General features: G+C 35.7%; 1 protein-coding gene across 3 annotated transcripts in view; it reads left to right on the top strand.

Annotated features, from left to right (window-relative positions):
* LOC105151200 (ras-related and estrogen-regulated growth inhibitor) overlaps positions 1 to 14,167 on the top strand; it is a 43,277-nt gene that overhangs the window by 7,205 nt on the left and 21,905 nt on the right. For all 3 annotated transcript variants that reach the window (XR_015546104.1, XM_011064758.2, XM_011064757.2), the window contains 2 exons: positions 2,858 to 2,914; positions 7,921 to 7,997. Coding sequence is in view for 2 of the 3 variants with exons in the window: in XM_011064758.2 (XP_011063060.1) it covers positions 2,858 to 2,914; positions 7,921 to 7,997 (134 nt within the window). In the remaining variant the exon portion in view is untranslated. The remainder of the gene's footprint in view (positions 1 to 2,857; positions 2,915 to 7,920; positions 7,998 to 14,167) is intronic.

Here is a 14,167-nt window from a genome sequence, read left to right as displayed (position 1 = left end):
GAAGAAACGTTGGGAAATGAAAGCCGAGTATACCGAAAAGATGTTTAACTATGTAGTAGGAATTACAATTAATTCTCGCAAAAATAGATACCAGTAATGTATGGCATTTGAATTGGATATTTTCAAGTAAATTACAGAATTCTTCAACGACAAGGAGATTTCGCAAAAACTACCGACAGTGAGGAATCATGAAAAGAATTATGATCACGCGAGAAATGCAAGATTGTTATCTACAGCCATTTATCTGCGTTAACGCTTATTGAAGAGGCAATTGGAGGTCCGCTATCCAAGCCCAGACGTGTTCATAAATTCATTTGGTCTAAACGACTTGCTTTATTGCCGTGTCACAAGAAAAGCGGACAGAATAGTAGCTCGTGGAAGTCGCGCTTCAACGGATTTCTTTTCTGCGAGCTGTCAATTTGACACTTTTATTACCTTCTTAATATTTTAAATATAGAATTTTCTCCATTATACGAAAAAAAAAAATTACAATTTCATTTTTCGCTTTTAGAAAAATTATATATCCTGTTACCTTTTTAAAGACAAGTGTCTTTCAGCAAATATTATTGTACATTACTTTTCTCCCTTTTCCTAGTGTAATAAATAGATAAATTTTTTATCGTACAAAATTGTTATTAGTAAGCATTTTTACTCTAATTTGAAAATTAGTTATTGTTAAAAATTGTGTTTGGACTGTTTAGAGCAAAAAAATTATGTACAGAAAATTTAGTACACTCTCTATATGAAATATAAAATTAACATGTCAAGAGCGAAATTTCTTCCAATAAAAGGTAGTGTTGAATGTTTGGGGTAGACAGAAAATTTCAACGAGACACGAGAGGATGCACTTGGTTGATCAACGCGCCGCACCATCCCGATCTTTTTTAGTCATCTGTCTCCGTCTCGTTCCCCCCCCCCTCTCTCCCTCCCCCTCCCATTCAAAGCGATCGTGGCCGTAATTACTATTTTCTTACGTCCACCAAGCGACTTATCCTCCAACGATCTATCTATAGAACCCCGCGCTGGCGACCATCGCACGGCAAATGGCACCGCGAATGGTTGCATTTTGCTCGTACCGTTGCATCTTCCACATTACACACAATTCTCCGCAGGTGACTTCTCTCTTCTTATTCTCCTTCTTCATTCTTTTCTTCCTATTTGTTCTTCTACCCGCCTAGTTTTCCCTTTTCTCTCTTTTTTTTAATTTTGAACGTTATCACTTGCGCGCTATCGGTAAAAATATTACCTCTTTGAAGATTTTCACTGAGGTTTTTTTGAAATTTCATTTAATAGTACCATTGGTCGTACCTATGTTTTCGATTTTTTAACTTTATGTTGGAATATTTTTGGATAGTTGTTATCTACAGCAATATTTTGTATTCTGCATAAGCTATTAGTTATTTCTTATCGTTCGTAAGATGGCTGCTAATTAGGCCCACTATATTGTCGGCATTCCCAAGCTGATTCTACGAAAGATAAGAATTTTATTATAAACACTTTGTATCTGGCACGAGTGTCGGGTTTCCCTCGCGTTTGGATTTGAGTGCAGTGAAGAGCGTGCTTTCATCAGACCAGGCCGCTTGGCACAGTTTACTCTTGGAACTATTAGGCGTTACGAGCAACATTCTCGTGTCCACATCAATTACTTCGGTTCGCGCCGCCTGTAGGATTACGCATGACGTCGCCTCGATTTGATGACAGTCATCTCCAAAGGAGAATAAGTCTTCACTCGATTACCGAATTGCTTGGTACAATATAATAATCCGCTGATGTCTTTTTTGTACGATGACTATTGAAAGTACACACGCAGTTTTGATGAAATTTCTTATTTTTAAATTATATATATATATTCAAATGCAAAATGCTAATTACTAATTAATATTGCTAATTAATATAGCACGTGTCAATCTTTTATTGTACTAATAATTTGGTTTTTATGTGTATAAAATAAAAATAGACTAAGTACGTGAATTTGTTTTTCATAGATGTTGCAGATGCATTTATCTATCGTATATTTAATTTTTTAAATAAAACGCAATATAAAATACTTGCACCTATATAATTATAATTTATATCTTTTAATAAATTAGAGTTTCCTTCTCTTTGAAAGGATCTGTTGAGGGATCAGTTCTTGCCGGTCCATCGACTTTCCGCAAGCGTACGTTGAATCGCCGTTGAAAATAAATCGTCGTCCAGCTGCACGGAAATATTTCGAAGATATGCACTCGTATCTCTCATCTCAGCAAATAGCTCACGAATGAAGTTCTATATTCTGTTCCTGCTCGCGTCTTTACCTCTCCTCTCCTCTTTTTCCATTCGTGATATTTCCTCTTCCTTCTCGTCGTCGTCGTCGTCGTCGTCATCGTCGTCGTCGTCGTCGTCGTTGGGCTGAACTCGACGATAGATTTATAAACAGGGTATATCTACGGGTACAGAACGGTATGAATCTATGTACTCTACTACAATAAGTCTTGCGAGGTTTGAACGACGACAACGACGACGACGACGATGCCAGGAACGTCGTCAATATGTTGAATCTTAAGTCTCGCCTTTCGCGCCGCAACGAAACGGAATTTATGACGCAAGAAATTTATCGGCAACCCACGGGAAAACTCGTTCCCCACGAATATTTATGGTTTCTTTATTAACATTGAAAATAAGTTAATGGCGTTTCAACACCTGCGTTCTTATAGGCCGCATACAGGCATATCCATCTAGCTAGAGAACGAAAATACGTCTTCTTACATTATTACTTGTAATTACTTATGATTCCACAGATGTATCATCAGACTCACCACAATTATTCGCGAGATCGTTTTTGAAGTTAATCAATTTCTTTTTCCTCTTTCTGTTGCAGCCGTGGTTGTGCGGTACTTGACGAGGCGATACATCGGCGAGTATAGCTCGACCAGTGGTAAGTGTTTCTTCATTATCCTTTTTTTTTTTTTCCTCTCTTCGAGATAATTGCCAATGCGAAGCGTGAATGATTGCGTTCATTCGTTGCTAATTTCGAGACGTCATATTCTGGATAAATGTCCAGCTCATATCTATGTTCCTTTCTCGCTTGTTATCGACTTATCTCGGAGGGTGGGAGGGGGGGGGGGAGGGGGAGGGGGACTCGGACTCGCGCGCGGAATGCTCACCCCGTAGTACAAAACGCGAATCTAAATCTTGATCGGTGCCTCTCGCGTGTTCCAGCGGGGACCGCGACGGAAAAATCCGCTGTGAAATATTCTCGCGCTCGAAACCGGACTCTAATTCAAGGGTACCAATGAAAAATCTTAATCATGGCGCCTCGCGAGCGAGACGTCCCGAGGGCATTCTAGCGATCACAGAAATACACGAGATAAGGGGGTAGGGTAGCGGCGGGGTACAGAGGGAGAAAGATAAAGAGAGAGAGAGAGAGAGAGAGAAAGAGAAAGAGAGACCGCAACGGACACCGCTGGATCCATGGAGGGCGGAGATTTAAACACTCGATATGAAATAGAGCCTATAGGGAGGGTCTGCAGAATGCAGATCTCTCCCATAACTCATGCAGGCTACTTCGCCGTAATAATTGCCGTGCACGCCCGCGGACGTATAAGCTATGACGACGAGTTTCGCGGATATCCGAGCCGCTTGGAAAAATTCACCGTGAAGTATTGTCCCCTTAACCCTGAACCGGCCGGTCGCTCGTATTTTTGTAACACCTCTATGGCCGAGCCGGCTGTACATCCTCTCATTGGCGAGTACCACGCCATTTTATCAATCCCGATAGCTGTAGGGACATTATCCCCAAGAAAACCGATGTGCTTGGAGCAAATGTAATTATGTAAAATACATAAATACATAAATTTATAGTTGATTAGAAGAAATTGCAGATAAAACTGCCTGAATGGATTTTATCCGTATTCAAGATTAAGCATCCTTTTTGGAAAAGGATCCTTTAACTTTTTCTACGTTAACCTAAGACGCAAGAGTGGTTAAGAATCATCACATCAGACGTTTGTCGGTCTATCTTTTTTTTTTTAATATTTAAATTGGGTTAAATGATTGATTTAACTTGTCTGAATTAAGTTTGGGAAAATGTGAGCATTCTGAAACATAAAAGTTCCCGGAATGAAGATTTACAAGAAAAACTTAGAAGTCAATTTGTACGCAAAGTTTCTCCTTACTTTCTTTACAAGTGCATTCACATTAATATAATGTACGGAAAGTTTCCCGGTACAATAGTGCAATCATCGATTTATCGAATTTCTCTCGTACATAACTGGCACTCAGAATCAATCTTGATCCCAATCGATCTATAATGTTGCGATCGATAATGCCGGTCGAGAGTGGAAGGGTCTCCTACCATCGATATTAATTAATTTCCTGGGAAAATGATGGATAATCACTCTTGAATGTAACCAGGAAGCAGATAATCTATATGTTCCCCCCTTCCCGATCAAAAAGGGGGATAATCGCTCAATCGATCCTCTAAGATGACGCTGTGGACGCTACGGAACTGATTACCATCCATCGAGAAATCAATAAAAAATGATAAGAATAATGATAGATAAAAAACTCCGACGTAGACGTGTAAGGGGTTCTGAAGATGTTATACAGACTGCTTTGTATAAAATAATTTCTACAGAAATATGTACAAACGAATATTGGACAAAAACTTTGGTTGACTTCATCGGAAAAAGTATCTTTTCTTTTGTTACTTTTTGTTACATTTTTTCATATCGTGTAGAATTTCTTGGTAATAATAGTATAAAAGTTTAGGATTTTCATATTTATGAAAATCGAAATATTGAGCTTTCAATTTTGTTTGTTAAGAATTTTTGTTTTTTCTTATAAGGAATTTGCTAACGCAAGATAATATTCGGAGCAATCATATGCAAGCTCCGTCATTCTCTTTCTCTTCCTTTTTTTTTCCTTTTACTTCTTTCTCTTTCGGTACATCTTGTGTGAAACGGATTGAAAATGCGTCGACACTTCGTGGGACTCGTGCGCGGGTTATCGCCTATACTTTCGTTCCCGATCGTTGGAGAATCACTTTTCCGAAGAAAACGCCCTCAAACGGTGAAAGCGAGGCCATTGATTTCCTTCAGCTGGTTTGCGTAGGTGAACGAAACGTGGAAAAATTCTTTTAGCGTATTAATAAAAATTAATTTATCTTATAAATTTAATGATTCGAAAAATATGATTAATAAAAAGGTCACTTTCAAATTTTCATTATATTTTGGATGATAATAATAAGATGGATGATAATTATGTAATTGGAGAATAATTAACATTTACATTGAATAATTTTAAAATTAATTTTCTTAAAAATTTAGAAGTAAATATTGTAAGAAATAAATTGTTAAAAATTCGAAAATATAGAATTATTAATGTGAAATATTTTAATGTTTTAATTTAATATTTTAAAAGCAGAGAGAAGTCTAATTATATATAAAGGCAGAAGAATTCACAGAAATGTGAGAGTTTATAAGAATCCAACTATCTCCACTCTCTGAATTTCTCTCGAGCTTTACAAAAAAAGCTGTCTCTTTTTTTTTTCTCGTAAATTTAGACATGTAAACATGCAAGCCACGATACTTTCGAAGTAGCCACTTTATATTGGTTTCCACCGCACGACTTAAATTTGATCTCTCGAAGGAAGATCGAGGATGATCTCTTTACCGGCAATTTCGATTACAAGGCATTCGTACACGAGCGCGGCGTCGTCGTTTTACAGGACTCTGGAAGATAATCGGTCCTTTTCATCTCTCGCCACGATGCAGGGTACTTGTTATTATTTTGATCTCGATTAACAATGCAAATCTCTCCTTGCATGGAATAAATCTAGGCAATGATTTAGAAAGCGAGTCTCGTTGTATCGTCGATTCTCTCGTGCGCGTGCGCGGATGGGAATCGTTTTGTCCGTGCGCGGAGAAGATTACATCGTGTATCCCGTTTCTTCGATAGATCGACAATAGATCATATGTACCGGAGATGGATGAGATCTCTGGCAAAAGCCGAATCCGCGCGATCGGTGACAGTTACATTTCCAGTTGCGACGAAAGTGTGTCACGGTTAATCCCCCCCCCCCCCATCCTTTTTTTTGGTTAACTTATCGCTTTTATTGCACCTCTTCATACTTTCGATTTCTTAGAAATTAAATCTTGTACTTTTATCAAGGTTTCTCATCAAAGATTTAACTTTCCATAACGTCTGATATGCAAATTGTTCCTGTATTTAGATGGGACTACAATTAGATTTCTAGACACTTGCGCATACGTCCGTCTTATCTATGAAATAATTCCATTCGTTAAACATCCTTCAATCTTAGTTTATCTCCGTCTTTATCTAGATCGCTCGATTTTTTTTTCTATAAGCGTAGAAAAAAATTTTCGCGTCTCGTATGCAGAGTTCAAATTGCGTCTCGCAGTCTTGGAAGCTCTTTTTCTATATCTCTACATCTATCAGCTCTTATTCTACCGATATTTCTCGTGTACAGGAGGATGCAATGAATTTTCTGTCGCAACGCATGATCAAATCGTTTCTCTATTAACATTGTCCGACAATAAAATTTTCTCGAGCGTAACGACCGCTAATATAATGGGCATCTTTGTATGCCTCAGAAATATTGTGCCCTTTCAGCTCTTATTACCGACACTACGAAGTGTTTATAAGTTTATTTATCGCTTATTTGTGCCTGTCAAAGCTATTGTGTTCGATGTGCTTCCGCGTCTTCTCTTCTGCTTCTCTTTAAGTGCACGTGTTCCTCAAACACTCTAATCAGCTCCGAGAAATATGAGCTCTCCTTTTTTCTTTGTCGAAGATGTAACATTCAACATTCAAAAATCTAAGATACAATAAATATTATTGAGATTCACAATTTAAATATTAAAATATGTAAAACTCTAGAAATACAAGAAATCAAAAATCCACGGTTCGGAAATCCTAGAAATTCAAGAACTTATTAAATCAAAATTATTAATAATATAAATATGATTATTTAAAACAGGGTTGCCACAAATCTGGAAAAACCGGGAAAACCGGGAAAAGTCAGGGGAAAATATAAAAGTGACTGGAATTTTGAACTTTGTTCACAATTCTCTTAGACTGCTCTTATTCCAAATAATTGTTATAATTTTTTAAATATTATATCTGACGCTTATAATCAGTTCATTCAAAACTCATGCACTTTAAATGATTTTAAAAAATTATTAAAATTTATATTTTATTCAGTAATTTTATTTGATCATTCTTTTTCATCATAACTGCATTCTTTTTTCTAATACTAATTTATGTTTTGTTAGTTTCAATTTGCCCCCAAAATTTCATTATGCTACTAGACTTCTTTAATAAATAAACTAGCTTTCTTACAATCCTTGATTCTAAAGGTTAACATTTTTTGTATATTTTACAATGTTAAATTCTTTACATATTTTATACTGGTCATTGAAATTTCCTGTTTTATCTGGAAAACCTGGAAAAATCAGGGAATTTTAAAATTCATTTTCTACGACAACCCTAATCAAATTTCAAATATTATAATGAACGTTACGGGATTTTTTTAAGAATGACATGTGTGAATAATTTGCGAGTGTATAACGATCTAAAAATTCAAGTCTTAATAAATGGCTATCCGAATCTTTTTGATCACAAATTTTCAGCGAAAGCCACGTGTCATCGTCAATGATCGTAATGACATAGCAGCGAGCGTAACTAATTGGAATTGTCGTTACCAACTGCTACGGCACTTTCGCGTATTAGCCGCGTTTTCTATCCTTGGGAAAATGTCGCTTTTCCAAAGAGATCGAAGAGTATCATCCAAATGACATCGATCAAGAAAAATCATGTTTCTTTATTTATCTCGCGAGTTATACAAGATCTTAAAGCGATAATAATTGAGTTAAAGATATTATTATAATTGATTAAATATATTAATTTCATTTGTTGCAGATTTTCTCTACCGACACAGCGTCACTATTGATAATGTCACGACGGAGGTCGAGATACTTGACACATCTAGGTGCGAGGTAAGTTTCTATATATATCTAATGATTATGTATTAAATTCAATCAATTAAAAAAATACACATATTAAATCTTAATATTTGTATTTATAATGTTGTAGCAAAATAATTTTAATTATTAATTATATCAAAGAATAAAATGATGAAAAAAAAAAATCTAGAAAAAATCTAGAATCTCTCTTTAATAGAATGAAGGGAATGATTTAAAAAGTTAGTTGTATTAAAGATTATCTTTCTTACATCAAAAGACTTCATCATCAATCTTATTTAAATTACATTATTTGAAATCATAAAACATGCGCTTTTCTTATTACATTTACACGCGCAATTATCTTTAATGATGAACTTGACAAATCGATTTACTTCTTTGAAGCACGTTCGATTGCATTCTTGTCGCAAGGATAATACATCCGAACGGCCTGTGCATTTATATGAGTATATATTTTTACGAATCTTTCATCCTTATATAATCTGCAAGAAAGAAATCCTGTGCATTCAAAATGAATTCGCTTCGCGACGCGTCCCGAGACGAGACAGGATCTTTCAAGGGTCCAGTCTAAATATATCTTCTTTCAACGGAGGTTCCGTATATAATACAAGACTCCCGTAATCCTTAAGGCTTACATTCATCATACGCTGGCAAAATAACGAGTGACTCGCAAATCGCGAAGACGGTGGTCTTGCAGAGCGATTTTGAATACTCGACACGCGTGTCCTTCTATTATCAGTAAGAATCTATTTGACAATCAATTGAACGATCTAGATATTTCAAATAAATTTTATTTTGCATTGTAGATACAAACGCCATAGAAATTAACAAGCATAAAGATACTATTATCATATTTTTATCTAATAATGTATCACGATATATCATAAAATATGATATATCATATTTGACGTACCAGTGTCTAAAATATTCAGATTGATCTTGTATTTTCTTTCGAAGTGTATTTATCATTTCTTAGGATGTATGACTCTTTGTAATATGTGTATAATGCTTTCTACTTTTTGATGTGCACTATAGAAACACATGTACTTTCCATACTTTCTCTGAAAAATGATACTTAACTGCGAGTCTTCTCGCAGGCCGGCTCCAGGGCGATCGTCTCTACCTGACCTTTCCTAACCCGATTCTTCTAGAACACAATAACGAACGTCGCACTGAGGCGGAAATCCTGCGAGCTGGCCCGTTACTCCGTTAACGTATTTGAATTGAATAACGAAGTCTTTAAATTCGAATCTAGGCGACTGCGATTGCACGAACAACACGTGGCTTCACCTGTCGCGGCCAGAGAACTCGTTGGAATTCCAGCGAGGTTGCTTATTTATAGCATCGAATAATTGTTCTTCTTTTTCATGAAGTCGTTGTTAGGCATGAATGTAAACACAACATTAATAATTTTTCAAATTTGCGCAATGATATATTGATCTTCGATTTTTGAAGTTTTTTTTTTATTTATGTTGTGTAAAGAGTTTACGTTTTAAAAGTTTACAGCCACGAAATTGTTCAACCGAAAAATTCCGAAACTATAACCGTGTCTCGCTTTTTTTAGTTCTCTAATTTTTAAAATCTCACGTCTGTTCAGCTTGTCTTGTTTTAAAGGTTAAAAAAGTTAAAAGCGATTCTCTGGAAATCTTTTGAAAATTTCTAATCTTCCAAGAATTCAAAGCTGCAAAATTTCTTTAAGCTGCAAAAGCCGTTTGACAAATTGTTACATTAATGAAACGATATTGTTGAAACGAGTTTCCTTGTAATTTGATAATGGTGAGGAAAGTAGCTTTACGCAGTAAGTTGCAATTTTTGTTTTTGCGGGTCCCACTTCGGCTCCGGTTCGTTTTGGCATTTAACTGTATCTTTCCCTCGATGAGCGGTGAGAAAGTTCATTCATAGAAAGTATTTCCTGCATAAGTTCAAGTATTGCGACTCTCTGGCGCCTTTTCAACGTGGCAGAATGACTGCGTGCGTTTATTACGTTAGAGTTAAACATGAAACGTCACACTTTAAAGAACAGATTTTTTAACGTCAAGTAACATTACTGCCATAGCCTCATTAATTTATATTCAGTTGTCATCGGAGAGACGTAGAAACAATAAAAATGTTAAGAAGGTGTACGTTTCTTTCTGATGACGTATAAAAATGATTTAAAGCGATATAATCATCTTAATATATATTATAATAATTTCTAGTTTTGTTCAATATATCTTGGAATGTATTTGTGACTTTCTCTTGGGTGGTGAGACGCATAATTTCCGCGGGATGAAGATTTTAAGAGATATTTTAAAACGGAGATTTCCAAAAGCTCCGCTTCTCACGTACTCTTCACACGCACGTTGCCACACCGACACCCGTTGGTTATTCGGTAGCCCCGCAACGAGACTCGATCAGGCCCGGGTTGTTTTTAGCAAACTGGTTTTTCTACCCGGGGCTTACAATTACCGGCTTCCTTTTTTGCGCTGGTCCCCGAATGTTTGCACCTGTCGCTTAAAAGACCGCGAATCGTGATCAACCGTGGATATCCGCAGGATAGCAGGCTAGACGTCGATTCTTCGTCTTACATTGAACGATTGATATATTTTTCACTTCCTAGATTTTCAAATTTGATTCTTAAATTTTTCAATTTTTCAATTTTTTCATCCGAAATATCGTATCTTTTAAATTTATAGGACAATTAAACCCTAATAGATATTTATATTGATAAAAATTTATTATTTTTCGAACGTTCTTTAATTTTTAGCATTACTTTTCTCCCAATTTGTGCCTCAAGCTTTAAGTTTTATCCGCGATAACTTCGATATTCAAATTATCTCTTTTAGAGATACGAGTGCATTGAGCAACACTAACTACATGACTCGCTGGCAAACAATGCTTGCCCATTTAGAGAATCTTGTACGTGGAACGCGTAAGGATGCATGCACCGTTAGCTTGTAGATACAATAAATAATCTGGAACAGGAAGCGATGCTGGCGATTTGTATATGTACGCGTATGTATAAAATTATATTTTTAATATTTCTTCGTCTGCTAACATTGTTGGATTCTTAAAAAATATTTTGACAAAGATTTTATATTTAAATGTAACAATTTTTTGCAATATTAACTCTATATTTTACGTATTTTTTTTTTATGTAAAATTGATTACTGATCTCTATATATAATACACACAGGTGGATTAATTAATGTGATTTTTGCTTCTTAAATTTTTCGGTTTTAGATTGTTCCGACATTTTTGTACAAGTTTTAGTTCTCGCTCAACTTGATATTTCAAAGTGAATAGAAATATTTGAAATTCAGTTTAGCAAGAAAACCTAAGGAATGTTGGGGAACAGGATCTAGGAAGATCGATATCGATGTGGATCAGTGTGGCAATGGTGCAGGAAGTCGATTCCGTATCGAAGAAGAAGCGGGGATCATTAAATACACTATCAGTGGACAGTTCTCTAACTCCTTTGTATCAGACAATATATCACGTTCAACGCGTGAGGTCCCATTGTGAACGAAACTTTTAAATCGGTCCCCTTTACTCTCGGCAAATCTCCGCGAAGCTCCACTGCGTGCGCCAGGATCAATCAATCCTGGACAACGCGCTGTTTATCACGACTGCAACATTTACGAGCAACGTATCGTTTTCATCTCGGCATTTTTGTTATCAGGTTGCGTCGACTATAACTCACGTTCAACTTCAGTAAATCCGAAAGCTGTCGACTCCGTTGTGTGATTAAAACTTTTTACATTGGAATATGATTATACGGACGTTTACCTGCACATTCTATGCGTCTAAATTTCAATCTCCTCCAGTTAAATTTCAATTTTTTAATTTTTGCGTTTTTCAAGTTTCATAATTTCATATTTTCATATTTTCATATTTTCACAGTCAGACTTACAATCAAGCTTTTTTCGGATCTTACATCTTTATATTTTTGAATTTGATCTTAGGATGCTTGATGAACACGGAATGAATGATTATGCTGAAGTTTCTGAAAATTTAGTTAAATACAAATTTAAAAATAATTTAATTGAAAATAATTAGGGAACTCAAATATGATGAACAATCTTGCAAAAAAGTGCAAACAAATTTTATATTTTAGCACTCACAATTTGAGCGTAATTATTTTGATAGTTCAATAAAATTATTTTCTGATCTGTATGTTTTTAAATACTTTAGTAAAACCGTTTTCTTTCGTGCACTTTCTTATGTATTCGTGAAAATCCTTATGTTCTGACATTGCCAAACTCGCATGCATTCAAGTTGCTCTTAAATTATCGGAGATCCAGGGTCTCATGTTACTCGTGAGAGGAACCCAGATACTGACTATCTTAACTATATCTGAAAATCGTGCAATGGATATTAGAACAAACAACCGATAATTCGTTGCTAAGCTAAGACCTCGGCCGCATCAGTAAAATACATAACGCATCGTTCGCGGTGTAATCTTTCCAATTATCCCAGCATTCCTCTCACTTTTGTGATATCTAACTGCGATATTATACGCCTGGTATATTTAATACCACAGGGGGAGAATCAGCGTACGATTCGCAATAGGTTCACCTTGTATTTCGACTGCGATAGGACACGCTGAATATTATCGCTGCTTCATCTTTGAATGTATCGTAGAATCGTAATCATCATCTTGCCTTTCTCATATTTCGAATGCATACACCGGTATCAAATATTTTATAGAATTATCAAATTTCTTCCAATCTTATTACTGATAAAAAATAACGTTAATTATGTACTAAAATTTAAATATTAATTTTTTTCTAGAAACAATTGTTCTCTCTATCTTTTTCTGATATATTTGATAAGTTACTTACTATATAATTTATTTAACATTTTTGTTTCTTACAAACGTACCGTTTATCGCATTATAATACTTGTGTGAAAAATATATATACACAAGTTTCTGAGACATTATTATTTTACGACATACATTATTTCGATATATGTAACTGCCTATAAATAAACGTGATTCACTTTTCATTGTAGCTTTATTATGGATTATGATTTGACGTGAACCGTGTATCTTTTTCCGCGGAGAAATTTCTTGCCTCGATGATAGCTAATCACGTTGCGCCAGACGTTACGAGGATGCCGCGGCTTAAAGGGCACATAAGCCTCGCACCTAAACGCGCTCTAATCTACGGAATTATCTGTTTCCGACATTCCTAAGTAACGTGCATCCCTGATATCCCGATACGTGCGGCCCGACGATACCGCGGGTGCGATCTACCGGCACTTAAAGTGCACGAACCCATTGAGCGCACGTGGTCAATGTCCGCGTTTTTGCTCGCATTTTTTTCGGCTAGAACGCTCGAGTAGCGGATACCGATTCCCCAATCGCCGTTAAGATACGCCTGTAAATCGACCGACCAGGACGATTCACCGTACAAATGTCCTTGCAGATAAGCGCCACGCAAGGCTGACCGCAATCTGCATTTGCCAATAAGGAAGTGCCCGGTTCTGCTTTTGACAGATATCATTTGTTACGTTATTTAATCTCCGCTACTTGATACAGCTTCTTTAAAAAAAAAAAAAAAATTTATATCTTTTTGGGGATAATAATTAATTCGTTATTTCCTCGTTATAATAGCAATCATCCATCGAAAGATGCGTGACAAACAATTTTTCGTAATTAAAAAAATTTTTACCCAATGTATTTTTAATAAATCACTGCACAAATTTTTAATACGAGTTACATGTACAATTCTGCGTATTTATATTTCTATAAATATGATATTTGATATAAATGCTCTCGTTTATGTTTACCGTGAATGCACTTGACGCATCTTAAGTGAAATATGAATGTAGCAGAAATAAATTACAACCAGCTCTTTATCTATTGCATGCTAAATTATCTTTTTATTATGAAATATGATAGTTGTATCCAATTGATATCCCGCTATTCATGCCGATAGCTACTGAATTATGATTAAAATCCACAAAGTATTATATCTTAATTAAACAACGTTATTTTTTATTTATAATATTAGATGAAATAATACATCATAGCTAAATATTATATACTATTTTTGCTTTAATTAATCGAGACATTGAAAACACCATAGCCCCTCAATGCTGACGTCATAAACGCGTTTGCGTCATGTTAATGACGAATATCGTTCTAATACGATGGACAGTCTCGAGCTATCTCATTAATCGTGTAATAGGAAAAGTAA

This window comes from Acromyrmex echinatior, chromosome 9 (genome assembly GCF_024713525.1).
Source record: "Acromyrmex echinatior isolate Ae372 chromosome 9, ASM2471352v2, whole genome shotgun sequence".
NCBI lineage: Eukaryota > Metazoa > Arthropoda > Insecta > Hymenoptera > Formicidae > Acromyrmex > Acromyrmex echinatior.
The sequence above is the reverse complement of the archived record's forward strand: the minus strand, read 5'-3'. Positions and strand labels throughout refer to the sequence as shown.